General features: G+C 59.4%; 1 protein-coding gene across 8 annotated transcripts in view; it reads right to left on the minus strand.

Annotated features, from left to right (window-relative positions):
* NBEA (neurobeachin) overlaps positions 1–24,891 on the minus strand; it is a 449,525-nt gene that overhangs the window by 72,544 nt on the left and 352,090 nt on the right. For all 8 annotated transcript variants that reach the window (XM_036011183.1, XM_028526291.2, XM_036011184.1 and 5 more), the window contains 2 exons: positions 7,654–7,771; positions 7,236–7,338 (listed from right to left, as the gene is read on the minus strand). In XM_036011183.1, the coding sequence (XP_035867076.1) occupies positions 7,236–7,338; positions 7,654–7,771 (221 nt within the window). The remainder of the gene's footprint in view (positions 1–7,235; positions 7,339–7,653; positions 7,772–24,891) is intronic.

The raw sequence follows: 24,891 nt of genomic DNA on the forward strand, positions 1-24,891 counted from the left end.
ACCCTTTGGTTCACAGGCCTGCACTCAGTCCACTGAGCCATAACAGGTGGGGCTCACAATCTTTTACTACAAAACCATGAGCATGTAATTCTGTAACGTAACAATATCACACTCCAGCTCACGACATGACACTTCAGGTGACGTGTTCAAACTGAAACTGTAACTTACTGCACCCATGCATTATTACCCTGTTGACCAGACTCCAGCAAGAGCTGCTTCTGCCGGACCCTGGGTACTTGAGAGAATGGGCCCTGCTGACTCCCAGAGAACCTTGCGTCTAAGGATCCACTTGATGGCAACGGTGCATGGTTTGCATGTTGCATGCTCTAATTCTGTAATTTGGTGCATGTCTGAATTAAGTTATAGTATGATTTTCACGGGGCTACCTACGGGACCACCGCACTTTGACCCATCCTGACACCAACACCCGAGGTCTGCCCAGGTCCCCTTCCACCCCCACAGCTGCTCAGGGCACAAGTCCTTCCCCTCGAGTCACGGCAACACACTGAGAGGTTTTCTGAATTATCAGATGATTGCAGGCTCTGCTCAGCCCCGGTTCACGGTGCTGTTTTAACCACGGGTTTACTCCAGGTTGCTCTGTTCGTGTGACAAGCATACTCTGGCTAACCCGACTAGAATTCCGACCCGGCCCTTCCAGTCTGCTGGAAGCCAGGCATGTGGAGGGTCTGCACTCCTCTGCTGACACGCGGAGCCCAGACAGCGCGGGAAGAAAAACTGCTGCTCTGGGGGTGCGTCTTCCCGCCCCAAAGAGCACACCCCACCCCGATGGTGTGAGCACTGGCGGTCGCGGGAGCCAGGAAACACGTCACCTCGGGGGGGTGTGTGACAGCGAGGGAAGCGTGGGCGCAGGAAACGCACCCGGAGCGGCAGCGTGTCGGCTGCGGGCTCCGGGAGAGGCCGGCTCCTCCCGCTCCCGGCTCGTCCCGGTCAGCTCGCTGAGGGCGGGGCCGCACCTTGTCTCACCTGCCGGCGCCACCTCTGCGTGCGGCCCTGCCGGGGTCTCAGTGAGTGCACGTGCTGGTGTGAAGTAGGGGTCCTCTGCCTGCACAGAAGGAGGGCCACAGAGGGATGTGACCCCGAAAAATGAAATCGTTCGACCGCGTGAAGGAGAACATGGAAAACCGAGCTGGTACGGCTGTCCAAAGTGCCCGTCACAAGCTTGGGGGGGCGAATGAGGACAGTGGCACACAGCCGGGCCACGGCAGGGCGCTCGTAGCATCGGGGACAGCGCGGAGACAGAACCCCCCCCCCCGAAACGGAAAGGAGGAACCCTTTTTACTGCGGCCGGCAGCACTGGGGACGGCCACTTAACCCCCGGGGCCCGTGACGCCCACCAGCGCTGCCTCAGCAAGTGAAGGGCGGGTCAAACCCACAGCGGACGGACGGACGGATGGACGGAGGGCCCCGCGTCCCCAGGCAGCGGGGGTCCACGGGGCCCAGGACACGGGCGGGCGCTTCCCGTCACAAAGAGGAAGGAGGGTGTGACTCCAGGGACCCGGGCACTGGCCGGGAGCAGGGACTCGGAATGGAAATTGGGGGGGCGGGCTCTGACCTCGGGCCAGACACAGAACGCACCCGAACCAGACCCTCCCCTTCTGCAGCGCTGAGCTGGACCCCCTTGTTGTTCAGCTGCGGCTGTCTGGGAGACGCCGGGCAGCGGGCTCCCCTCTGCCGCTGGGGGCCGCGTGAGGAGACACCGCCCGTGCACCCGAAGGCGGGTCTTGTCAGACAGCAGCTCCGCTGGCTGCTTCCCACGGGACTGCCTGCCACAAAGCTCCAGGAGACCGATGCCTCAGCGAGGAAGAGTCGAGGGAGACAACACTCGAACCTTAGCCTTGAAGTCTCGCCCCTGGCCCCGGGCCCGTGGGAGATGCCCGGTGAGTGAGCGACAGTCACTGATGCCGATGAGCAGCAGGCGTCCCGCAGGCCACGCTGGCTCAGCGGGGAGACCCCCTTGGTTCGCGCTCTTCCCTCGTAGAGCAACAATCTCATCTCTCACGTCGTCTCTTCGGGGGCTTGCCCCGGTGATCTGTGAAGTCACTCATTCTTGCAGTACACCTGCTTTTGAATTTTATATGTTTTTGTTGACACACCAGTCTCTTCACGAGCTGAGGTTGGAGTCAGTCCCTCAGACCTGGATGAACTCCGCTGAAGCGGACAAAGCTGGACGTCAGCGCAGGAAACAGAGAATGAACCCTGAGACGTGCTGGGGCCAGCCCCGTCCCCCTCCCTCTGACAAGCTGCTAACGTGGCCCGAACTGACCGAGGGGTGTGCGTGCGCATGTGTGTGTGTGTCTGGCTGCCCACCTAGCCGCTCACCTGCCCGCCTGTGTGCCCCTGCCTGTGCGTGCGCCCGTGTTTCCGGTCTGACCGAGGCCGTCACTGTTTATGGCCTCAGGACGCCCGTGAGCGTCTCTGCGCACAGACGCTGCGGGCGAGGCTGTCGCGTCCCTCCTGCCCACTCTGGCTCACTCTCTCGGCACGTGGGGAGTTTCTACGAAGGCCCCGGCCCTGGCCCGGCCCCCGCAGGTAGATGGCAGGCCCCAGCCGAGACCTGGCGCTCCCCCACCCCCGCCTGCCGCGCGGACGGGCCTCTGGGCCCAGGACGAGGAAGCCACAGCGGAGCTGGGCTTTGGTCGGCCGACTGGAACCCCGACAAGGCCTCTGGGGGGACAGCGGTCGGGCGAAGTAGCCGCGGAGCCCACGCTGCTGAGCCTCTGTCTTGTCTCCAGCTTCCCCGTCAGGAACAGTGGGTCTCCAGCCGCCAGAGAGACTGAGTGTGGTGCGGTTGGGGAGGAGACAGCACCCGCCACGGGCACGGGCGCCGGTGAAGGAGCTTCTGGCCGTCCTCACGCATCTGGGCCCGGGCCCCCGAGACACGCCCGCCGGCGACCGCTGCGGAGCCCGGGGCACTGAGGAAGGTGCCAGGAGGCAGAGCGTTTTTAAAAAGGGACAAGGTAGACCTGTTCGAGAGCTCTTGATGTCGATCCTGGAAGGGATTCAAGGAGCCGCTGTGCACCCTGGGAGAGGAGGTGGCGATGGCCGTGAGCCAGCGGAGACCCAGAGGGAGTGAGTCCTGCAAACCCACTGCACTTCCTGACAGGTCACACGCATGTCCCCTCGGGCCTGCGTTTTATGAAAGTACGTCGCTGTCTACAGTGGCTGCATTCAAGCTCGCCGGTCCACGAGCAGACACCCTGCGCGGGAGCAGCCGTGCCCGTGGGCGTCGAGGACGGACGAGCACGCCGCAGCGCTCAGCCAGCACCCCCGCAGCCTGGTGCGCCGAGAGGCCCTGCGGGTTAGGGGTGCCCGAGACACGGGCCCTGTCCTTCATGCGTCTGCAGCTCACTGAAGGGGGGACAGGCCGAGGGTACTCTCCCCTTCCCCCCCCCCCCCCCCCCGGGCGGAGCTCTGCGGCCGTGCCCAGGTGCCCAGGGACTCGCTCGTCTCCCCGAACCCGGTCTTTCCCTTCCTCGCCCAGAGGCACCCTGCTTTCCCAGGCGACAGGCGGCAAGGAGTTCAGAGGCAAGTTTCCCTTGAACTCTAGGGGGTGAGTGGGCTCGGCCGGCACTCGCGCTCCCCTTTGACAGTGATCACTCCCGTCGGTGGGGGGGGGGGGAGGTGACCTGACAGGAAGGCTGCCGGAGGCTTCTGAGGCACCTGCTCTTCCCTAAAACGGGATCCCTCGGGGGACCCCCGTGTGTCTCCTCCTGACTTCCCGGCCGTCGTCTAAAGGCGGGGTGTCGAGGCTGCAGGGGTCACTTTGCGAACATGCGCCCACCGAGAGCCCCGAGGCCGCCGGCCCCAGGAGCCTCAGCGGCGACTGCAGACCCCTCACATCGAGAAGGACGCTGTGGCGCAGAGCCCGGTCTCCCGAGCCACACTCAGCCACGCACTCGGTCTCCCAGGGCCCGAAGGTCACTGATGGGCGTTGGGGACACACAAAACGTGCCGTTTTCTACTTAGATTAGCACCTTCAGTAAAGTAAGGTGTCAGAAGTATGCTTAAAGGTGCCAAGATGAAAAACTTAGGAAATCGTTATAATTATACCATAATTAACGACCACGATTCTCAGTAAACTCTGGGAGTCCTGTCACTTTAATGAAGGAGCATTTGTAAGAAAGATTTATTTGCTATTACATTACAATCACAAACACCATGAGGCTTTTGGTATGTTTCTTGTAAGATTGCAAGTAAAAGGCCCTAATTATGTACTAGCGATGATATTCAGTCAACTTTTTTACTCCCTCATTTACATATGTGTTACATAAAATTATGCTCTAACTACTGTGTCCTTCTTAAAACGGCTGTTTTCATAGCCTCTTTCCCTACAAACAGCCTGCAGAGAGAGACAGCTCCTTGGTTCTCAAACTAGTTGTAACGGGATAACCCTGTTTATATTTCTGTCTTACTGGAAACGAAACACGTTCAGGAGCTTCCGGTCAAGATGGCGGCGTAGGCAGACCTGGCCCACCCTTCGCACACCCACATCACAAGTACAACTAAATACAGCCCTGGCTGGTGTGGCTCAGCGGACTGAATGCTGGCCTGAGAAACAAAGGGTCACTGGTTCGACACCCAGTCAGGGCACAGGCCTGGGTTGCCGGCCAGGTTCCTAGTAGGGGGTGTGCGAGAGGCAACCACATATTGATGTTTCTCTCCTTGTATTTCTCCCTCCCTTCCCCTCTGTCTAAAAAAAATACAACTAATTTTTTTAGAACAACCATCACTCAGAACCGTCAGAAACTGAGTTGAATGGAAGTCTGACAATGGTGGAATTAAAGAAACCACATCCACCCAGGTGGTAGAAGGGGTGCAGACACAGAACTGGCTGGTCCCTCCCCCACGTGTGGTGGATAAGAATCCGGGAGGGATATCTTGGTGGGGAGGAGTCCCAGGCCCACACCAGGCCCCCGGCCCAGGGTTCCAGGGCCAGGAAGGTAAGTCTCCACAACCTCTGGCTGTGAACACCAGCGGGGACTGAGTCGGTGGAAAAACTGCTGGAGCCCCACGCAGTTCCCCTTGAAGAACCCACACACGGAGTCTCCTCCTCAGACTCACTCCCTCTGGGCTCCAGCACCGGGGTGGTCGTCTGAAGGGCACCGGTGACATACTGGGAGAGGCTGAGGTGTCTGGCATCAGGGCAAGTAGAGCCCATTGTCCCTTTTCTGAACCCTCCCAAGGAAGAACCACAGGCCAGCAGGCTAGTGCCACAGCTGAGACTCCATCAACCTGGCTAACACAGACCCACCTTGGCAATCCCCAGAGACTCCGCCCCACCCAACTTACAGGCCCAACAAAGCTGCTTTTCCATATGAATGGCTGGTCTTGCTCCACAGCTTCCTAAATCCTGTCAAACAAGCAACAGCTGGCCTCAATGAGCCCCAGGGTCGGCATTAGTAGCAGCTGGCCTAGATTCACAACTTGGCTTCACCTGGGAACCTCCAGCCCAGCACAGCAGCTATCTCAGATTGCTTTACAGCTCAGGCAGGGTGGCTCTGGGCTAAACACAGGTGGGGGCTGCACTCGGCCTGCACCCCCCGGAAACCCCAGGGCCAGTGCACCCAGTGGATGCTACAGGGCACTTCAGAGCACAACCACCCTGCCCCTGCACAGCTGATCCTCCGCAGAGGGCAGAGGTTGGTGGTCAGTGGTCACCACCAGCCCTTGCAGCTCACTGGCCTGGGTAAATCCTTCCCATTGATCCGCCAACAGCAACCAAGGCCCAACTACAAAAGGAGGGTGTGCTCAGCCCACACAAAGGGTGCACCTCGAGTACCCAGCTTGGGTGATAGGGGAGGCTGTGCCACTGGACCCTACAGGACACCTACTGCATTAGGCCACATGACCAGGACATGGAATCGAAGCCGCTCTACCTAATACACAGAAACACACACAGGGAGGCTGCCAAAACAGGAGACAAAGAAACGTGGCCCACATGAGAGAACATATCAGAACTCCAGATAAAGAACTAAACAAAATGGACATGAGCAGTCAGTCTGTCAGACGCAGAGTTCGGAACACTGGTTATGAGATGCTCAGGGAGCTCAGCGAGCGGCACACAGAAGACCCAGGCAGAGACGAAGGGCTCGTGGGCTGAAATAAAGAACAGCTTGCAGGGAGACCGCAGCAGAGTGGACGAGGCTGAGAATCAAAGCAATGATTTGGAACACAAGGAAGCAGAAAGCCACGCCGCAGAACAACAAGGCGAGAAAAGAACCCAAACGTATCAGGGTAGCAATAAGCGGCCTCTGCAGCAACGTCAAGGGTCCAACATTCACACCATGGGGGTGCCGGGAGGAGGGGAGGAAGAGCAAGAAACTGGAAATCTATTTGGAAAAACAATGAAAGAAAACTCCCCTAATTTGGCGAAGGAAATAAACATGTCAGTCCAGGATGCATATAGAGTTCAATCAAGTTGGACCCTAAGAAAACCACACCAAGAGACATCATAATTAAAATGCCAAGGGTTAAAGATAAAGAATCTCACAAGCAGCAAGAGAAAAGCAGAGAGGTACCGACAAAGGAGTTCCCATCAGACTGTCAGCTGATTTCTCAAAAGAAACCTTACAGGCAAGAAGGGGCTAGAAAGAAGTATTCAAAGAGATGAAAAGCAAGGACCTACATCCAAGATTACTTTACGCAGCAAGGCTATCATTCAGAATGGAAGGGCAGATATAGTGCTTTGCAGACAAGGTAAAGCTAAAGGAGTTCATCATCACCCAGCCCTTATTATATGGAATGTTAAAGGGACTTATCTAAGAAAAAGAAGATCAAAACTATGAACATTAAACTGACAACAAACTCACAACTATCAACAACTGAATCTACGAAAACCAAAACCAAAACCAAAACCAACTAAGTGAACAAGCAGAACAGGAAAAGAATCACAGATCGTTTGGAGGGTTATCAGTTGGGAGGGGGAAGGGGGGAATGGGGGGAAGGTACAGGGAATAAGAAGCATAACTGGTAGCTATAAAATAGACAGGGGGAGGCTAAGAGCGTATAGGAAAGGGAGAAGCCACAGGACGTACACGCATCACTTATGAACGTGAACTAAGGTGGGGGGCGCTGATGGAAGGAATGGGGGTACTGGGCAGGGGGGGCAGAGGGGGAAAACTGGGACAACTATAACACAGCACAATCAATGGAATATACTTAAAAAAGAAACTATGTTAAAAACCCACGGATAATGTACGGCACGCTCGAATCACCTGGCTTGCGGCAAGCCGTAGCTGGTCCCCACGCCGACCCGAGGCAGGCTGTACACGACCTTCTTCACCGTCGCCTGGTCGGGGAAGTTAAACATGACGGAGGCTGCGGACGGAGGGAAAACGTGACTCAGGAAAACTCGGAGAGCCGACCCCAGTTTCAGGAATCACTTTCAAGGGCTCGTTACCACTTATTTGTAAAGGTAATGTATCTTCGTGGAAAATCACCTTTCTGCATAACTTTATCCATGAGAAATCTAGGACTAATATTTTCAAACACATTAATGCTGTTTCGTTTTTGTTTTAAGCGAGGGCATAACAAAGAAAAATACAGCAGGGAAAATCAAGACAGAGTTACGCCGTCTAATGAAGGGCATTCACACTGAGCACGTTTTCTCCTGAAATATCGCGGGGCACTTACTTCGGTTGGCCATGAACACTTCCAAAGCAGTGTTTTGCAGAAGGGAACGTCGTGAAAATACAGCTCGTATCTCGCTGAACATCCATTTTCCGTGAAGTCCCTCAGTGTAGGCAAGGACCTGAAAACACAGTTTAAAGGGAGTGTCGATCAGCAGAGCGTGTGTCTAAAGCTCACTCTGACAACATCGTAAGCGTCCGGAGGTGTCCAACCCGTGGCCTGCGGGCCACACGCAGCCCAGGAGGCTACGGATGCGGCTCAACACAAACTGTCAATTTACCTAAAGCAGGATGAGCGTTTTTGTGATATGAGTCACAGTGCATTGGATGTGTGGCCCAAGACAACTCTTCTTCTTCCAGCGTGGCCCAGAGACGCCACCAGGCCGGACACCTCTGTGGCTCAGCGCTGCACAGCAGCCGTGAGTCTCGTGTGAGGTGGACAGCAATGTGAACACGCCACCTACACGGTCACGTGGTGTGCTTGAGTGTGGTGGTGCTATGTTACAGAATCACGTGTTTATGGTTTTGTAATAAAAGACTGTTATGTAACAAAAAGGGGCGTTATTTGTGCTGCACCCTGTGTATCACGACGTTGTCCATCATCTGATTCTATATATTGACAAAGTTTCTACCTTCCTGAATTTTCTCCATTGGCTCACTAGCAAATGTGACTTAGAACGGAAAATGTATCCTAACACTTGGGTCTTGCATACAGGTGGACGGGCCAGGGGGCCCGATGTGACGCTCGGTTCTTTCCCAGCAGGTCCTCGCCGCCTCCCTCCCTCCTCACTGAACGCCACCCCGCTGGCCCTGAAGTGTCCACGCGGTCAGCCCCACGTGAGGCACCACGACCGGTGTAAGCCAGGGTCGGGGCACACTGCTGGTAAAAGGCAAACAGCGAATACCGTTGGGCTCTGCGGGCCGTGCGCAGCCAGCAGCCGGGGCCGTGGGCCATCAGCACTCTACTGACAACAATGGGGGCAGCCTGAGCTGGCCCCCGGGGCCAGAGGGCGGCTGCCCTGCGTCTCAGCCGATCCTGACCAAGCTCTCCCCTGCTGCCCCAGACTCCCCGTGCATCTGGGGGTGAGGCCCTCTGACCTGGCGCCAGCTAAGGAGGACGAAACCCGCGCCGGGTGAGGGCATTTCGGAGGAGCTGACGGAGCGAGTCACGCCCCCTTCCTGCCGGAGAGGAGAGGTGCAGGCGGAGACCGTACAGCGGCTCAGGGGCGAGAGAGGGGGGCTCGGGGCCCGGCGGGGGGCCCTCTGCTGAGCTGCCCGCACAGCCCCAGCGAAGGCCCGGCGTGCGGGCCTCTTGCTCCACGGGGCAGACACGTCCACGTTCAAGCCAGCACAGTCCATCCGCAACAAACGCACACCTGCCTGACACACTCCTGTGACCCCGACAACACGAAGACACATTCCCACTCGCACCGCTTTACTCTGCATAACCTGCTGCCGTGATTCTCGCCTTGGTGCGGTGCAGGCTGTCTGAGTTTTACACGCACGGGATTCCTTCAGCTCTCAAAACAAGTTACGAAGTTCCTTTCTACAGTGCATCCCCTTTCTATAGGAATTACGTGTGTGTGTGTGTGTGTGTGTGTGTAAAAAACCCCACATACGCACAATATATAATCTACTGGTCTTTCTATTTACTTACTTATTTTAAATTCTCACCCAAAGATGTGTTATTGATTTGAGAGGGAGGGAGGGGTGGGGGAGAGAGAGACATCCATCCGCTGACCTCCCTCTGTGCCCCGACTGGGAACCGAACCTGCAGACTTTTGGTGCAGGGGAGGGCGCTCCAACCACCGGGGCCACCCGGCCAGGGCGGTCTTTTTAACTTCTGAAAATTCCATTTTTAACTTCTTAGTCCCGTTTCTGTTTTTCTTCAGACACTGGAAGGTCTGGGGAGGCTGGGAGACACGTGTGTAAGCCCTGAAGCGTTCCGGAGCCGGCCAGGCCCCCACCCAAACCTGAGCCCTGCTCTCTGCGCCCTGCGAGGCCTCGGCAACACTGTTTCGCCGACGCCTGCCATCTGAAGAAGTGACGACAACACCCGTCACCGGTTCTCTGGGCGGGACCCCACACGTGACGCGCTCAGCCTTAGCTACCGTCGAGGTTCTGGCCTGAGCGTGTGCGTCGTCGCTGTGGGGCATCCTGGACCCGGGTGGGTGTCCAGGCTCCCCGTGCGACGCTCCCCTGCCCCCCACGGAAGGGCGCGTGCCCTGCCCCAGTGCAGGGGGACGGGCCTTAGCTGGCGGTGCCGTGCGCTCCAGACTCGAACTTCACGGACCAGCATGGCTTTTCAAAATGGAGAAGGTGCTCATAGAGGGTTCGTGTTTTGGTCAAGCAGGAAGAATTTTAAGACAAATGAAACAGCCACAATAACAAAAACGACCTTTCACTATGACTACTATTTCGAGGACAAAAATAAAAATACGGAAACCACTCGCACACCCAGATGGTAAAACGAGCACGGGCTCAGAACGGAGAAGGGGTGCCTCCCCGGCCCCGGCTGTGGTGGCGCCCCTGCCACGCCCGCACGCGGGGAGAGGGGGGACACAGGCACACACGCGTGTTTGTGCTCACTTCCCCTCTGGCCGGCACCACGGCCTGCGGGACAGCAGCTGGTCCGCGAGTGCTTTCCTCTCAGCGCCCTCCCGGGCTGACTCGCTCACGGGAGGCAGGCTGCGCGCGCGAGAGCGCGAGCACGCGAGCACACACGCACACACCACGCACACACACACACCACGCACACGCACACGGAGAGGTCAGCCTGGTCTCAGGTGCTCCCTGCCTCCCGACGCTGCCAGCGGGTCCTGCCCAGCCCGCACTCACCCGGGAGTGCCTGCCCCGAGAGACGGAGCCTGTGCCCCTTGGGCTCCCTTCCCAGGGAGGGACACCAGGGCCTCCTTCCCAGCTTGGGGGCTCGCTCGGCGGGCTCCTGCGCAGCCTGCCCCCTGCGCCCAGCGTCTCTGGTGACAATCCCCCCAGAAACGGTCTCACAGCTCCCTGGAGGAGTAGGTTTTCTGGAAAGTTCCAGAGGACAGAGTCCCCCAGCAAGGCCCTGGGTGACTTCTCTCCCACACGGTGAGCTGCAGCCATGGCCTCCCCACCAAGGCCTGGAGGCCTCTGCGGGGTCACGGTCAGCTCGGAGGGCAGAGGCTGCCCTTGCACAGGCTGCCCCAGACGGCCACGTTCAGGAAGCTTCGCAGCTGCCACGGTCCATTGCCTCGTCCTGCTGTTCAAGTGGCTGTGTGGCTTCTCTCTCCAACTGGAGCCAGACAGACTATCCATTCTCCTACCACCACCTCCTTTTCTGCACTTTTGTTGAATTTATTGGGATGACTCAGCTAACAAAGTTAATGTGTTTGAGGTGCACAATACTATACATCACCTGGGTAACGTGCGGTGTGCTGACCACCAAGCCAAGTCCCCTCCCACCGCCGTCTGCCCCCCTCGCCCTCTCCTGCCTGCCCCGCCCCCTCTCCCTCTGCTCACCACCACGCTGCTGTCGGTGTCGGTGGGGTTCCGTCCGTAACCCCCGCGCCCTTTTCACCCTGCCCCCAGCCCCTCCCCTCTGACAGCTGTCGGTCTGTGCTCTGTGTCTGCCAGTCTGTTTCTGTTTTGTTCATCAGTTCATGTTGTTCACTGGGTCCCACGTGTGAGTGAGACCCTACGGTACTCGTCTCTCTCTGACTGGCTCATTCCACTGAGCAACACGCTCCCCAGGCCCATCCGCGGTGCCGCAAAGGGTGAGAGTTCCTCCTTCATCACTGCCGAGTGGTGTCCCACCGTGCACACGGACCACGGCTTTTCCATCCGCTCTCCTACTGGCGGGCCCTCGGGCTGCTGCCAGAGCTCGGCGATTGTAGGTAACGCTGCAGTGAACACAGGGGTGCATGCGTTCTTTCAGATCAGTGTTTTGGGGTTCTTGGGATGTGTTCCCGCAGCGGAATCGCTGGGCCGTAAGGCAGTTCCCTTTTCAGTGTTCTGAGGAAGTTCCACGTGGTGTCCCACAGTGGCCGCACCGTCCCCACCCCCACCGTCAGTTTCAGTTCCGGTGACTTAAACCATTTTCAAGTGAAATTAGCAGAAAGGCTGGGAAGTACACTGCAACGACGACGAACTGCCGAGATGAGAACACCAGCATCCGCGGAAACCGTGGAGCTGCCGTGGCGGCTTCCGTGGGCTCCACGCCAGGCTCCTGCGCCCCTGGGCACTGAGAGCGAGCACACGCGGAGCGGGCGTCGCGTCACCTGGTGAGAGCTCACCGGCGCCCGCGGGCAACCAGTCAGGACTCGACTTTGGGGAAGTGATGAGGAGTTTCATCAATTTCTACATATTTCAGATATGTAAAGGAATGTCATTTATGGTTGATTACTGAGTTTAAGGCACATTTCTATAAAAATCTGGGCATCAAGCCCAGGTCTGAAATACGACCTGATACTATAATGTTGCCTGTTTTTTATTTATACCTTTACTAGTTACATAATGTTCTATAAGTTTCAGGACCTTTTCTAATAACCCTTTACGTCTGTTCTTCATTACAGTCCAGGATACGTTTCTGAACCATGGAAGTACTTTCATCTATACTTGAGGCTTTGTGGGTTTTGTTTTAAGTGAGCTTTCCCATACCATCTGGTTTCTGCCTGCCTGCTTCTCCAAATTATTTAATATACTATGAAATCTAATCAACAAATGCTAATTACCCATTCAGTTTCATTTTCTGAGAACTGAGTGAACGTAACTTTTATTACACCACATCAGTCGTAAACATCTTGAACGTTATGAGACTTCACGTAAGAATATTAAAGCGTCTCGATTCCGAACCTCGTGGAGCTCCACCGTTTCCCCGGTGACCACTGCGCTGCTCTGGACTCACTGCCCGGGGCCCGGACAAAGCGCGGGGAGGCGGGGAGAGAGCGTGAGACCAGCCTCCTGCCCCGAGGTCTGCCCCGCGCTCAGCGCTCAAGCCCAGCGGAAGCAGCAGCAACCAAACGCAGCTCCCCGTAAACCCTGGCCTGTGTGTGTGCTTAGCACCCACTGCTAGGCGAGTCCATGGAAGGGGGACTGGCCCCTGTGCACCCACGGGTGTCGGGTGCTCATGCGTCGTTGGGCGCCTGTGTGTGGCTGTCAAACCCGCCACACCTTTTCTCCCTCTGCAGGCAGTGGATACCGTGCAACGTGGGCAGGACTCGTGTAGTGACAGGCTGCGGATCTGAGGTCGCCTGACATGCACAGTGAAACAAACACCACAGACCCCTCTCCTCGGAGCGTGAAGAACCTACGCCGTGCTTCGCCGCACTGCACGCTGAGAACTGGTGGGGACGCCTGGGACCGCGGGACCTGAGCGCCCTGCTTCCCGCGCAGGAGACCCGCCCACCCAGCCGACACCTGCAGCTGGGCCGCTGAGGTCAAAGGGCACTCCGTGCGAGGTGCGTGACGAGACCCCGTCACTTTGACGATTCCGTATGCACGGCCAGGGGCTCCGCATGTAACAGACAGGTTTAGGGTGGACTACTTCACGGGCAACCTCAGGTTCACGCTCCTACGTGATGGTCCCCGTCTTCCCCCTCTGCCGGCTGGCTGGAGACGGCTCGGAGTCCCAGAAGCAGGCGGACCCACGGGTGGGGGAGGGTGCGGGAGCAGCAGGGGCGCGGGACTCCCTCACCCCAGGGCTCACTGCAGGTGGGGCGGTAGTTCTCCAGGGCGGGTAAGGCGCGCCATTCCACGGGGCTTGCTTCCAGACCCCCGGCTGCTGCGGACCCCCGGCCTGACACGGCCTCCCGTCCCCCGGGCAGCGCAGGCCCCCTCTGCGCTCTCCCCTCTGCACTCTCCCCTCTGCGCCCCGCCCAGGCGCACCTCCTCTTCAGAGGCCGAGCTCTCTCTGGCGCACTGCCGGGGGCACAGGCCCTGCTGAGTGGGGGGGGGGGGGCTCAGGTGAGAAGCCATTCAAAACACGGAGGGGGGTGTTAAAAACGTGTTTGCCATCAATGGTTGGATTCCTTTTTAAAAATCCTTTTGCAAGTCAGATGTTCCCCGATTCTTCACTTTTAAGGGTTGCAGTTGGATCTAACTGGGCTGTCAGTTGAAACATAATTAAAAATTATTTCTGATGATAGACCGCTAGGTGGTTTTAAATGCACAACTTAGGAGTCGTACAAAGATGAAAACATCACTGTAATAAACCTTCAACATCCTTCTACAATATTTACTTTATGAACAAGATTTTTCAGCACATTTACAAAAGAGAAAGTTGGAAGAAGCTCTAATATTGTTCTAGCAATAATTAATATTCCTATGTGAATATATTAATCATTCATCTCATTAACAGATACATACATTTCCAATAGCATTTTACTTTGTGTTTAACAATTATTTTCTTAAGTTCACAATATATTTATGTTGCTGTATGACTGTAAGCTGACAATATCTGTAATAACAATATGCTCCAAAATAAAAAGGTTAAACACTTTCGTAAGTATATATAATTTTTGCTGATTGGTTTATATAGTGATCAATATAAGACTTCCAAGCATAAAGTATTTTCATATTACATAAATTTGGGAGAGGGTATCAAATGGGAATGTGTTGAAAGAGAGAGGAGTAATGTAAAATGCCCATTCAAAAAGACAGGTCACGTGGATTAAAACAGGTGATGTCGTTACTGCAAAACAGTCAGTCCGGGTCTCCCCCATCCACCACGCTGGCGGCAGGGGCGGGTCCTCACGCTGAGTGCGCAAACACTGGCAAGATCACTGGACGGAAGAAAGGCGCTCCCTCCCTCCTGTGCCGGTTGGGGGCGGGGCCGGGGAAGGCCGCACACGCGCCATAGGAGTCAGAACGGTGCAGGCGGAGGTGCTGGACCAGAAGGCCTGTCCGTCCAGCCTGGGGAGGGAGGGTCTGGCTGGGAGATGAGCCACGGGAGGACCTGAAAGTCTGGGGGTTGACTGGTTGTTTCGGGAAAGCCCCTGGTCCCACACCCAAGCGGATGGCATCCTGGGGCACAAAGGCGCACTCTGGCTGGTGGCCTGCACTCACACGGTGCACTCGCCTGTTCCCTCCACGGCCCACAGGGCCTTGGCCGCCATCTGCTCACGGCCGCCAGGAGGGAGCCCTCTCGCTCGCTCTGGCCCACCTGGTGACGCTCTGGCTGTGCGTTTGCTCGCTCTGTCACCCAGGAGCTCGCAGCTGTGTGGTCCCGGCAGCCACACGGCCCACGGCCTCACAGGCTCCGCAGGCAGGTGTCAGGAAGGAGCCTGAACGCAGTGGCCAGAACAAGCTAAGCCACCTGGGTGGGGGCTGAGACCGCTTCGCAGCCACCTGCAGGCTGCAAAGGGCTGTCCTTCCGTGGAGCAGGAACTCGGGGCCCTGGCTTTCGTCTTGCCGTCCCCGAGGACACGGCTGGACTTCGTCCAGGGCAGGAGGAGGAGGAGACGGTACGGGCAAGGGAGTCCGCCCCTCTCCCAGGTCACGCAGCACCTGGGTAGACCGGGTTCCCTCTGCACCAGCACCTGCCTCCCAGGTCTGGCTTCTGCGGCGACGGCAGCCGGACCCTGTTTCCGTTGTGTTACGACGACAAGAACCAAATTACCATTCTACTGGGCGCATGTGATTCGACTGGGCACATAGGAAAAGAGGGGTAACGACTTTATTTAAGACATCTGTGCTTAGAATATAATGGATATTGTATCTTAAAAGTGACTATATTTAGGAAAAAATTCAGATGTTGACTTGAGCGTGTGCAGAGTGGCGGAGTTCTTCTAGAATTCTTCAGTGGGGCGGACAAACGCAGTGGGAGGAGGCGTGCAGGAGACCAGCTACGCACAGGAAGGAAACCCCCGGGGGGCGTGCGCCCGGCAGGCTCAGGGAGCCGCCGCCCCGTTGGCAGGGAGCGCGGCCGGCAGAGTCGGCGACCTCGGACACAGACCGATACTCGGACCACCGAATCAAGTCTTCACGTGACATTAGCGTGGAAGATAATGACTCCCGATGAAAACCAGTAGTTGGGCAACGTAAGATTAAGAACAGGAAAAACGGAATGGCTTCCCTGCGAAGTAAACAGGGATAACCACGAGGTCAGGCTGGCCGACCGGGGTTCCCCGGAAAGCGCAGGGCTGATGAGAGTGAGGGAGCACACTCGCCGTTGCTGTGACGCACGAACACGGCCGTCACCTGGCGGTGCGCAGGTCGGAGCTGCGAGGCGGGACCCCCGGCCGCTGTGCAGGAGGCTGGCGGCCCGTCCCCGTCCCCAGGGAGCTCTCTGCCTCGTGACCTGCACCCCGCTGGAACTCAGCCACCGCCGACCCGCCTGCTGCCGACGCAGCCCTGGGGCCGCCCTTGTGCTCGCACCCGGAGACCTGGAGGGGCGGGTGGGCGGGTTTCCCGCTCCTCAGCCTCTCTATCACGCAGTGCGGGAGGCAGCTGCGAGGACCCGAGGGAACACCTGCTTTTCCAGGGCGATCAGCGCGCCCTGCCGGGTGCCTGGCCAGTTGGAGTGCCGCCCCCGCCCCGAACGGCTGTGGGTCTGGTCCTCGGCCGGGGCGCACACCGAGGTGGCGGGTTTGGTCCCCAGTGGGGTGTGTGCGAAGGGCAACCAGTGGACGTCTCTTTCCCATGTAAGTGGTCCTCTCTCTGCCTCCCCTCCCTCCCCTCTGTCTCAGACCAAAGAGCACGTCCCCGGGCGTGGCTGCAGTGGGAGGACGGCGGCAGAGCCCGGCCGCAGGAGGTGTAGCGCACAGCGGCCCCCACGGCCGGGATTTCGGCCTGCTTCCCTGCCCCAACCCTCACCAACGGCGCCGCTGGCAAGGACCCGGGAACTCGGCCCGGCACGCGGCCTCTCACACCGCAGCCACGGCTCTCGCTGTCTCCCCGCCGTGGCCGCTTCTGCCCCCGAGGTCACCTGCACACCCAGGACCGGTGTCCGAGGGCAAAGCCCTGGGACTAGGGGCGTGCGCAGCCGCTGGCGGTCAGTGACGGCGCGTCCAGGAAGGCTGTCTCCGTCTGGTCGGCAGCCCAGAGCGAGCCCAGCTCCTCTCCCCCAAGCACGTCCTCATGACGTATCCGTTTCCTCAGTTTCTCAGTGACCCTCGGTGAGCTGGCATGTGCCGGCTGGCTGCCCTGAGCCCGTGGTGACAAGGGGCCCCAGTCTGGCAAGTGACGAGCGGTGCGGGGAGGGGGAGGGGGAGGGAGGAGGGAGGAGGAGCAGCGAGTCTGGGGCAGAAGGAACCCCACGTCTGCAGGTGGGCTCTGGGGACGGGCCCAGGCTGCCAGGACCTGACATGGTGTCCCGAGGAGGAGGGTGGAGTGAAGTCAGAACGGTGGGCGGTGGCAGGAGTCGGGGCGCTCAGCGCTCCGCTGTGGGCTCGGGACTTCTTCTGAGGACAGGGCAGAGCCACCGGGCCACAGGGAGGTGGGCCGAGATGGCACTGCGGACACTGCCGAGTGGGGGTCACGGCAGAGCGGCCCGCGCCGATGTCCCCGTGCGCTCACTGGCGGACGACCCCGAGCTCGCTCAGAAGACCGCGGTCTGCACGGCCGCGACAGGCCTGGCCCGCGTGGCAGGGACCGAGGGCAGCGCTCCCTCACATACACCCGTCGGCGCCCACGGGCTCCGGAGGCCTCGGCCAGGTGGCAGTGTGCTGTGTGGCAGTCCTCGCAGAGCCTGTCCAGGGAAGGGACCGCCGACTTTCGTTGAGTCGCTCTGGGGCAGCTGGCGGGCGCCCTCTGTACCTCCCCGTCTGCAAACGCACTCTCTCACGGTCGGCCCGGGCCTCTCGGAACTCAAGAACGGCACTGGCGAGGCCGCCGCGTCTCTGTCCTACTCGTGGGTGTCCCCGGGTGCACAGGTTATGCGATTGGCTGCGTTTCCTCCAGTCTGGCCAACTCCGAGAGTCTTGTGCCCTTGTCCCCCTGCTGCTCTTTCGCACAGGAAAGGGGTGGCGGGGGGCCGCTCCGGTCGGAAGAAGAGCTCACTCGGGGCTCTAGCGTCACTGAGTCGGCGTCCCTCGGGAGCCTCTGCGCGGGAGCGGTTCCAGACTGGTCGCGGTCCGCGTCTCCCGCGCTCAGACTCGGCTTCGTCTCCGCCGGGCCGTTGGGGCTTGTGGGCCGGAGACTGCCCTGCGAGCCGGTCCAGGACCAGGGCCGACCTCGTGCGTGCTGTGGGTGCTCAGCACCCACAGTCCTCTCTCCCCGGAACCGCTTCTGATGGAGTTCCGGGTGCAGGCACAGTGAGTGGGGTCCGAGGGGCCGCAGCGACCGCGCGGCGATAGTGACGCCCCAAGTGCAGGCGTGAAGTCGGACTAGCTGCTTTTGAGTGGAGGTCTAAGGTTGTCAGGTTAATCTTTTAAAGCACTAAAACTAAAACACTGTATTTTAACTTTGTATTTAAAAATTTCAAACACATACTAAAGTGGTGAGAAACGAATAATGAAGAGACAAGGCTTTAAAAAATTAATTCAGTTAATGCATTTATAGTAACCTGGAAAATGCACATATTACAAACGCTGGTGCAGTTTTCAAGGTGCATCCTTCGGGTTTCTGGTGTCTGAAAGAACTGGACCCCAACACGCCAGAAGACCGCAGCCGAGTTCATGCAGAAGCTCGTGGGCCCGTGGTCCACAGTGGGCGCCCGAGGGGGTGACGGGCCACTTCTCCCCCCTACCCTCCTCGCACACTCTCCAGCCCCCCGAGGGCCGTGCCCCTCCCAACACCCCGGGGCCCTGGCGCGCGGTGTCTGCTCTGCAGGGCCGGCCCCTCCCTCCGCCTCTCCTCTGAGGAGCTCCTGCGGACCACTGCGCTGGAGGGGCCTCCCTTCCTGCTGGGAGCCCCGCCCCCCGCCGGGGCGCCCGCCGGCCCACGCCCAGACGGCAGATTACTCGGCGGTGTCTCTCGCTGGCCTGTGGGTCCCAGGGCCCCGGCGCACGGCCGCCCTTGCGGGGCTGCGCTTACCGGTGCGCACGCGCGGCACAGCTGGGCGTCTGCGCGCCTCACGCCGACTGGGAGCCGTCGTGGTCAGAGTCCGGAGCTCACTCTCAGCTCACAGTGCCCCGAACAGACGCGCGAAGGGCGCTGACCGAGGAGCGCCCCTTTGTCCTGCTGACCGCTCAGGACGCCGCCTCCGTGGCACCAGGTCGGGCCCAGGGCGGGCCCCCCAACGAAGATATGGGCCGCCGCCTCGGCCGGGGAGAAGCCTGCCCACGGGCACCGCGCTGCCTCGGTGCTGCCTGGCCGACGCCGTCAGAGCATCTCCCCCGGGGTCCGGGTGCCAGGTCCGGGGACAGCCTAGCCCGAGGGGCAGAGGCCACGAGGCAGAGAAGGAAGTCGCCGGGACTCCGGAGGCAGCAGGGTTTAGAGCAGGCAGGAGCCAGGGCGCACAGAGGTGGGTCTGGGGGCCACGGTGACTCCCCACGGCTCCAGGCACACCTGGACGGCTCTGCTGGCCTGGCTCCAGCGCCCCACCCCCTCCGCCCAGCCCCCTCCAGCCGCCACGCAGACGGAGGGCGGGGGTCCCTTCCCAGGCCCACCACAAATGCAATGTTGCAGATCTACCACGGATCCTGTTACGGTGACTTCCCCACTCTGACCCTTTCTGTGTATCTGTTGGCTTTGCACAGTGCCCGTTCCATTGCAGAAACTCAATAAATGTTTGTCGAATGATTTAATTAAAGGTTTATTTACAGTTAGTCTGTGGTAGCAACAATGTAAACAAAGACAGCCTATTACTTGCAGCTGAGAGATTTCTGATACCGACTCTTATTACCTGGAGGACCGAGGAAAAAGCCTGAATAACACACACACACACACACGGGACTCCGTGCTCCCCGCTCAAGTTTCCGTAAACCTAAACTGTTCTAAAAAAAAGTCCATGAAAGATTTTTTTAAAAACATGCAGATGTTAAACATTTCCATGCCTCGTACACCTTCCAGAACCACTTCCCTCCCCGCCTGCCTGGTGAGGCCCTGCCGTGCAGCCAAGCTTCCTGCTCAGGAGGCGTCTCCTCAGGAGACATTCACTGTGTACCGAGGCGGCGCCGGGCCCATCGGGGACCAGGAAGACAATATGAATGTGAATTATTCTGCACGTTTTAAAGGCCTCTTTTTCAGTGGTACTTAGCAACTGAAAGCTATTTCTTTCTCTTTTTTTTTATGACTCAAGGACTTACTAAGTCATACATGCAAGACATACTGCTAATTGCTTGAGTGGTACGATCCAGTCCAGTGCTTTCAAAGCCTGTTTTCGCTGGGAGGCCTGAGTCCGCTCCTGGGCACGGCCAGGTGCAGCCGCGAGGCTCACCAGAGTTTGGTGTCTCCCCTCTTTCAAGCGAGGCCTCTTCTGGAACCTGTCCCCCCAGGGCCGGCTCCGGCGCGAAGCCTCGTCCCCCCTGCAGGCAGCCTGCTCGGGAAGCCCCTCCCGTGCAGCCTGACGGACAGAGCAGGGGCGTCCCCCCGCACCTGACCTCCCCCACCGGTGCAGGCCCTTCGTGAGCACTTAGTTCTGTGGACTCTGGTGACTTCCTGCACCTGCAGGCCATGCTGGGGCAGGAGGAGCTTGGACTTGAGGGTGGCAGGCAGACCGAAGTCTGCATCACCCACTTCCGAGTGGCGCTGGCCGGGGAGGGCCCACGAGCACGGCAGAGAGGGGGCCCCGCCGGGAGGCAGCCCGACCCCACCTCCCTGTGGCAGGGCTAAAGCATCTGGGGGGGGGCTGGCTCGGCTCCAGGACGGGGCTGCGTGGGTGTGGGGGGGGGGGGCTCCCTGTCCTGCCCTGCCCGCCGGGACCTCAGGGGCACTTGGTCACGACTCGGAGTCCCCGAGCCTGTCTCACTGCCACGTGCGAACCGGCTCTGAGTGCCCCACTCTGGGTCTGAGGTTTCATCTCACAGAAGTCCTTCCTGCTTGCAGAGAGGGAGCCAGCTACTGAATCTCCCGAGGTGTTTCTATCTCCACTCTCATTGTTCGGTACCAGAGGATAATTAACACCTCCTCGAGAAATGCAAGTGAGCTGAAATGTAAACAGCTCCGCGAGGGTCCTCTGGGGGTCTTTCATCAATATGTGTCACGGGGTGGGGGTGAAGAGAGACCTCCCGACTGATGTAGGCGGTGAAAACAGTGTTTTCAGCACTAGGTGCCCACCAGAAGTCTCCTCTGCATCACTGTGATGCCCCCAAACTACTCTGGTTTCCTTTGTTTATATTCTTTGATTACAACAGGCTGCCTGTTTGCAACAAAATGCTACCTGGCCGAAGATCTGCTGCGTCTCTGTCCCACCGGAGCAGGTGCTCAGTCCCAGGCTGAGGTCCAACACTGAGTCGGCCCCCACGGGGCACGACTCGGGTGCCAGGGGGTGCGGCTACCCTGGTGAGCGAGATGGGGGGCGGGGGGGTCCTCCCTCCGAGGGCTCCCACGGCCCTTGTTTCACTGGTCCCCCACGCGAGGAGGCACCAGAGCCCACCTTCTGCAGACACGCCGCCGCCCGGTGTCACTGCAGAGAGGGCGACCAGAGGCACTGGCCTCGGACCTCAGGCTCCGTGGAGGACGTGGTGCTGCTGAGGTCACCCACGCAGGCCAAATGGTGAGACCCGCTCTCCGTCCCGGCAGGAGGGCTCTCGGGAGGGCCTCGGCCGGGAAGTGGGGAGAAGGGCGTGTGAGGGCGCTGCCCTGGGAATCTGCCTTGTCGCCGCGGGAGTGGAGGGCCCCGAGACAGTGCCTGTGGGAGGCAGGGCGCAGAGCGAACGTGGTGAACAGACAGGCGACAGGACGGGGGTGCTCCTGTTTGTGCAGCGCGGAGGGGAGGGGAGGGCCTGAAAGGCAGCACCCGCCAGGGGTTCTGGCTCCGGGGGCTGCGGGGGCTGCACCACAGAGTCTCGGGCGGGAGGGGAGAGGCCCCGCCTGGGCTGTGGGCCGGCTCCGGCCGCCCACGAAAACTTGAACTTGGGCAAGAAAACCGCGCTAACAACAAAAAACAATTCATCCTGGCGATTTTAAACGAATGACAACCGGTGAATAAAATACAGGTGAGCTGAAACATCTAGTGTGTTGTTAAGGCTTTGCTGCCCACGAACAGTATAAATAGCCTTAACTGTTATTTTCTCCAGCCACGGGGTTTTTCCCCAGCCTCAGAGTCAGCCCCACACAGATACGGAGTACCTTCCCGGCACTTGGCCTGGCCCGGGGGGAGGGGGCCCGAGGTTTGTGGGACCGCCGTGTGCGCCTCAACACCCGTGGTTTGGCGGAGAAACACCGCGTGTGCTGGCGACACCGCCGGGGCAGACTCGCGGGCACTGCAGGGTGACCCGGGGCGCGGCGCTCCGCCGGCAGACGCGGTGCGTGCGACGGCGCTGTGTCTGTGCCGTGCCAGCGTGGCAGCTGACTTGGAGACACTGTCACGCGGCTGTTTTTTCCTAACGCCGGAGAGGAGGCCTTCCTGGTGGGGCGGGCCAGTCAGGAAAGGTTCTCATCCTCCAGACTAACGGCACTGAGGTCTGGGAGGGGATCCCACAGAGCAGTAGCAAGTGAGCCTCGACGGGCAGCAGGCAGAAGAGCAGATGCACTCACGCATGTGCAGCTCCCTTACACAGAGTCCAAGTGTGCGTGACCTCTGACACACACAGAGACACGTGTGGGGCAGCTGCACCCCATCCGCAGCGTCCCCCGGGGGTGCCGGGGCCCAGGGGCGCCGTGCTCTGACAGCAGCCGGCGGTACGGCAGAGAAAACAGCACTGCAGCGGCTCTCTGCGGACGGGACGCGGTTGCCTCGCGCGCGGTGCGGCTGCGGCTGCCCGCGGACACCGGGCCCGCCCGGGCGGCGGGCGGACACCTGGAGTCCCTGCGCCGACGGAGGGGCTGCTGTCTCCGCCCCCACTGCGGTCACACGCGCCCGGGCCCGCACGCTCCTTCCCGGGGTCTGTCCTGCGGCGGACTCCCGGGACAGCAGGCGGTCACTGCCGGGGTGCTCGCTGTGCGCTGCCTGCAGTGACGGGGAATGGGAGAGAATGCCCGCCGTTTCGGGGGGTCAATAAAGTTGTTGAATCAGGTGCGCGATACGCTTACATTGTTTGGGACGCCTTTCAAAGAGAAAACTAATGCAGAGTTACAGATAAAAATTACCTAAGTGACTACTTATTTAGAATGAGGAAAAATCACCACAAACGCTGGAGCCTTAGAAGTGGAGGTTTTCCTCTGAGGTCCCCGAAGGCGAGCGAGTGCACCGAGACCCCTGGACGAGTCCAGGCGGTCGCGTCGCCCCTGGGCCCCGCGGGGGAGGTGCCGGGGCTGCCTACGCTTCGGCGGACTCAGTGAACCTACGTGCACGTAAACTAATCCTTAATTACTGTCGAAACGTCACTTGACTCCTCAGCACGTGTCTCACATGCGTTGTTTACACGTGCCCATGCAGACCAGAAGCCTGGGGCGCGCCCTAACCGGGTGGACGGCAGGGAGCCCCCAGGCCTGCAGCCAGGCCCTCGGAGGTGCAGGCACCGGGCGTGGTGCTCACGCGGTCACTGTGGGGGACACGGGGCTCGAGTCATGTGTGCTGTGAGTCACATGCCCGACGGATGCTCAGCACTGTCCTTCAAAATAGTTACAGGTTTCTGAAAAAATACCGATGTTCCTCTCCATGTGAAAAAAAAAGGAGGTTTCGCGCTTGCACCATTCAAGACCGTGTCCAGCTTTGTCCAAAAGGTGTTTTTCCCTCACGGGACGAGGACGGTATTTTAACGCATTTTGAAATAAAAATCCCAGCCTGTAATAAATGCCTAAGCATCTGAGCATCACAGTGGAATTCAACGAGAACTCAAAGCTAAATAAAAAAATCCCACTTCCTCCAACTGTGCACGGCAGACCGGGCTGTGCGGAGGGAGAGGAGGCAGGGAGTGGGCTCTGTGGCCGCCAACGAGGGCGCCGGCGCCCACTCCGCGCCGCGCACGCACAGTGGGGCGGCGCTGAGCGAGCCGAGAGGGCTCCGCAGGGGCGGCTGCGTCCGTGCTAATGCCGACTTAGCTCGGTGACAGGCGGGCGGAGGGCGGGCGGCCTCTCCGGGCCGCTTTAATTTCTCCCCGGACTGGCGGCGCCCCACCTTCTGCGGCACATCAAAGTCTCTGGAGCTCAATTAAAATGGGATTATATTGAAATGCTCCATCCAGGGGAGCCGCGCTCGCTGACACTTCCCTCTCAGTAACACTCGGGGTGACAGCTGCCCGTCCCGATTTACACAGTTGTCACGGAGACGGGAGGGAGAGCGGGAGAGGAGGCGCACAAAGGAAAGGTGAGGGCCTAGCGTTCCTCGCAGGGGAGGGAGGGGAGGCTCACTTCTGCTTCCGAGCGGCGGCAGCGCCGTCTGCTGCGCCCAGGACAGAGGGCGAGAGGCACGCGGGGCGCGGCGGTTGTGCCCTGCAGGCGAGTGCGAAGGCAGCCGCTGTCGCCCCCGGGCTGCGTCCCCCAGTCTGGTCCAGAGGCTTCTGCCCGGCAAGCTCTGCTGAGGAAGAACCAGGCCCGGACGTCTCTCCCGACGGAAACCCGCTGTCCCGGGCAGACGGCCGGTGGCAGCCAGTCCACAGAGCAGAGACGCCAGTGTCTGCTTTTAATTGCGGGTACAAGCCAGAAAGAACAGTCCCTTGGCTAAAGAGTCTCATTTTCCCTTCCCAACAATACGGCTTTAGGAGTCAAAACGTGGTGTTGAAAGTGTAAGAGGTGACTCTGTATGCACACACGTTTACACTGCACACCGGTTTCTGGCACACCCCATCCACCGACAAGGGCCCTCTTGGCGACGTGTGGAATTTATTTTTGGTGTTGATGAGCAGGTCGTCTGCCATCTTCGAAACTTTCTCTTCCTGACACCACAGCTCATCAACACAGGCGAAACGCCCGCCCGCCCGCCCCTGGACGCCCGAGAACGAGGACCCTGAGAACTGCCGACCCCCGGGGTCGAGGGCTGGGCGCGGTGTCCGGCGGGCGCAGGCCCCCGTTCTTGGTGCCCTGTTCTCTGCAGACTCGGGTGGCCGGCTCTGCAGGAGCTCCCGCCCCGTCTTCTGATTGGCTTCTCGTGAGCCCCCAGGCGGTCTTCCCTCCCCCGGTGCCGATCACCATGGAGACAAACGAACCTGTGCTCCTCTACAGAGCGCCGCACAGGTCTTTTCTTCCCAGAGCTGCACACCTGTGGCCCCTTCTCTCTTGGGGAGGTTCTGCGAGGACTCTGAAGCAGCAACAAGGCCAAGTGCACTGAGGGCAGGCCAGA

This window comes from Phyllostomus discolor, chromosome 11 (genome assembly GCF_004126475.2).
Source record: "Phyllostomus discolor isolate MPI-MPIP mPhyDis1 chromosome 11, mPhyDis1.pri.v3, whole genome shotgun sequence".
Classification (NCBI taxonomy): Eukaryota; Metazoa; Chordata; class Mammalia; order Chiroptera; family Phyllostomidae; genus Phyllostomus; species Phyllostomus discolor.